The 2,973-nt window shown below is 50.5% G+C and overlaps 1 protein-coding gene across 1 annotated transcript; it reads left to right on the top strand.

Moving 5' to 3' along the window:
• The first annotated feature begins 1,964 nt into the window (after positions 1 to 1,964).
• On the top strand, positions 1,965 to 2,629 carry LOC119514114 (trimeric intracellular cation channel type B-like). Its single transcript, XM_037809691.1, has one exon. The coding sequence runs from the start codon at positions 1,965 to 1,967 to the stop codon at positions 2,505 to 2,507; it is 543 nt and encodes a 180-aa protein (XP_037665619.1). The 3' UTR covers positions 2,508 to 2,629.
• Positions 2,630 to 2,973: the final 344 nt, after the last annotated feature.

The following is a 2,973-nucleotide window of genomic DNA, read 5'->3' as shown; positions in this document are numbered from 1 at the left end:
ATTTTAGGAGCCTCCAACCCCGAGTCTCCATCTTGCAAGGACAGTGGGCATATAAACATGAGAACCAGCTGTAGACTACGGCTTGGCTTCTTAACCCTCAGCCATCTCCCCGAGCTGACCCCACCCTGTGTGAAAGCTAAACTTAATCTCATTTTCCCAGGGGCTGGACAGTTCATGGAAGGGGAAATAAAGAGAAATGGAGTCCAGGAAGCACTGTTGTGGTCTGTGACTCAGAAGTGTCAGCCCTTCTGTCAGCCCTAGCCCTTGCCCTTGCCCTTGCCCTCTGGAAACTCTTGGTGGCAGTTTTCCTTGGGCCCCTGCCATCACAGCCCTCCTGGGCCTGCACTCTGAGCTCAGAAGATTTTGCAGGTGCAGACTCAAAAGCACCAAGCAGGGCACCCACCCTGTGTCTCTCAGCCCTCCCAAGACCCTGGGGCCATATCCCAGATGTGGGGCTTCTATGTCTGGTCAGCTCCTGGTCAGCACACAGACCTACCCCAAAATTTCTAGGCCAATATCTTGTCAGATTCAGGAGTCGTGATCAGATGAAGGGGATCTGTATCTTCAAGGAAAATACTGGAATGACTGAATAAGTGAATGGGCAGTGAGAGGGTGATGGAGGGATGGGAGAGGGGAGGTGTGCTGGGCTCCAGGCCTCATCTGACCGTCCAGACTGAGGTCACCCAAACCCAGTTATCAGGGAACTCCAGATGCGGTCTCCTCTTCCTCCCCCTTCCTCACTGTGATCCTGACAAATGCCATTTTGATCCCATCCCTCTGTCTATCCCACCCATGGGCAAAAGCCAGGGCTGGGGCAGGGGCAGTGTTTGCCAATGAAGGGACAGGCACAATCCTTCAGAATATTGAAAAGTTCAAGTCTTTTTCTGGTAAGCGTGTGTGGGCCACAGAGCCCAGGTTGTCCTGGGACCCCCAGCCATGGATGAGCAAATCTACCACAGAGGTGAGGCGTGCTCTGGCACCATCCCCAGGAAATGCCAGGAGATGGGAGACTCCATACTTCTGTTTCTGGGCACCATCATCCTGCTCAACATGGGGTTCAATGTGGCGACTAACGTCAGGGTGGGGCCTGGGCTGAAGGGTGGAGGGATTCCTGGGTCTCACAGGGGCTGGGGTGGGAGGTTTGCTGTGATGTGACCAGACAAGGCTGGACTTCAGGCTCACCTAACTTTTGAACTCTCTTCTCCTCTGCTTCCCTCAATTCTGGACACAGATGAAGAGCTTCATGCATAACTGTTTCAACTATTTTTTCCCCAAAGGTGGGTGACCCCAAGGATGCTCTCCAGGGGATGTGGGCCCATCCCCTTTCTTCTATCTCTGTCCCTTTCCTCAGCTCCTCAGGGACCCAGGCCTTTTCCCATCCCACATCTCTCTGCAGACATGCAGCACAGCTGTATAGGCAGCTACTGTAAGCTCTGCTCCGTGTACCCCAAGACCCAGACCTCAAGAGCCTCTTCTTACTTCCATCACTGCCCAAACTTCTGGCTCAGGCACTCTAACCACCTGGACTCCTGGATCCCAGACCGGAAGGTTGGAAAGCCTTCCACATGCTCCTGGATGCCACCTCCATGTGGGTACTCCAGGGCTCCCATGGAATCTCCATGGGGATAGTAGAAGGAGGAGAAGATGGGAGCTGGGAAGTCTTCTCAGGTCACAGCCTTAAAGGGCATAGCTTCCTTTTCCTCCAGGCCAGAGACCCACTTCCCAGATCCAAGTCCCATGGACAGTTTCAAGGCCCATGATCCAAAGAGGATGAAGGGGGATATGGTTCCACTGCCTTTGCCTCAAGAGTGCCAGACAGGATGCTAGGGGCCAGGGCGCACACGCAGGCCTCGAGGCTGCACAGAGGCGCGCACGTCCGTGTCCGCCCCCTCCCCGTACCGTGCACCGTGCACGCGGGAAACCCGCCGCCGCCGCTGTCTGGGTCGCGGTGGTGGGTCGTCGTCATGGCGTCTGTGTGGGACGAACTGACTCTTGCCTTGTCCCGCATGTCCATGTTTCCCTTTTTTGACGTTGCCCGCTATCTGGTGTCCCTGATGGCGAGGAGGCATCAGCCGGGGGCAGAGGCAGTGGCAATGAAGAATCCTCTTTCAAGCTGGTTTACTGCTATGCTCCACTGTTTTGGTGGAGGAATTTTATCCTGTATACTGCTTGCAGAGCCTCCTTTGAGACTTCTTGCAGACTACACTAATATATTACTGGCAACTTCAATCTGGTATGTTGCATTTTTTTGCCCACGTGACCTAGTTTTCCAGGGCTATTCTTTCCTACCTGTTCAACTCTTGGCTGCAGGAATGAAGGAAGTGACCAGAACTTGGAAAATAGTAGGTGGAGTCACTGATGCTAATAGCTATTACAAAAATGGCTGGATAGTCATGATAGCTGTTGGATGGGCCCGAGGTGCAGGTGGTAGCGTTGTCATGAATTTTGAACAGTTGGTAAAAGGAAGTTGGAAACCGGAAACTGAAGAATGGCTGAAATTGTCCTAATAGCCATGATGCTTACAAAGACTTCCGTTTCGCCTTTTGCTTGTTTGGAGGATACATTGGGTCCGACATTCTTTGGCAGGCAGCAACAGTTGTCACCATGTGGGAAGAAAAGTGAAGTTAAATCATCCTTTAATGGCACTGGTTCATCTACCTGAAAACCTACAGTTGATGCTTCAGATAAAGTTAAAAAGAAACACACTAAGAAGACTGAGTAAATTTACTTGGTGGGCTGCAGAAGGAAAAAAAAATTTCTCATCTACCTGTCAGATTGTGGTAAATATTTCTATGTAAATGATGTGAAATAAAGATTATATGTAAGAAATGGAGGTGACAAAAAGAAAGAAAGAACTTTGTTTCAAGGAGACTTCCTCTTTCTGAATTGCAATTCTTGAATGCTGTGAGTGTATCATGTGAAACTGTTTTTCTAAGTTAACTATAAAAGATTCTATTGTGATTATTTTAATAG

The sequence above is a fragment of the Choloepus didactylus genome, chromosome 18 (assembly GCF_015220235.1).
Source record: "Choloepus didactylus isolate mChoDid1 chromosome 18, mChoDid1.pri, whole genome shotgun sequence".
Classification (NCBI taxonomy): Eukaryota; Metazoa; Chordata; class Mammalia; order Pilosa; family Megalonychidae; genus Choloepus; species Choloepus didactylus.
This window is presented reverse-complemented; position numbering and strand designations above follow the sequence as displayed.

Coding starts and splice junctions, on each gene's coding strand:
- LOC119514114 (XM_037809691.1), top strand. CDS start 1,965: ATGGCGTCTGTGTGGGACGAACTGACTCTTGCCTTGTCCCGCATGTCC.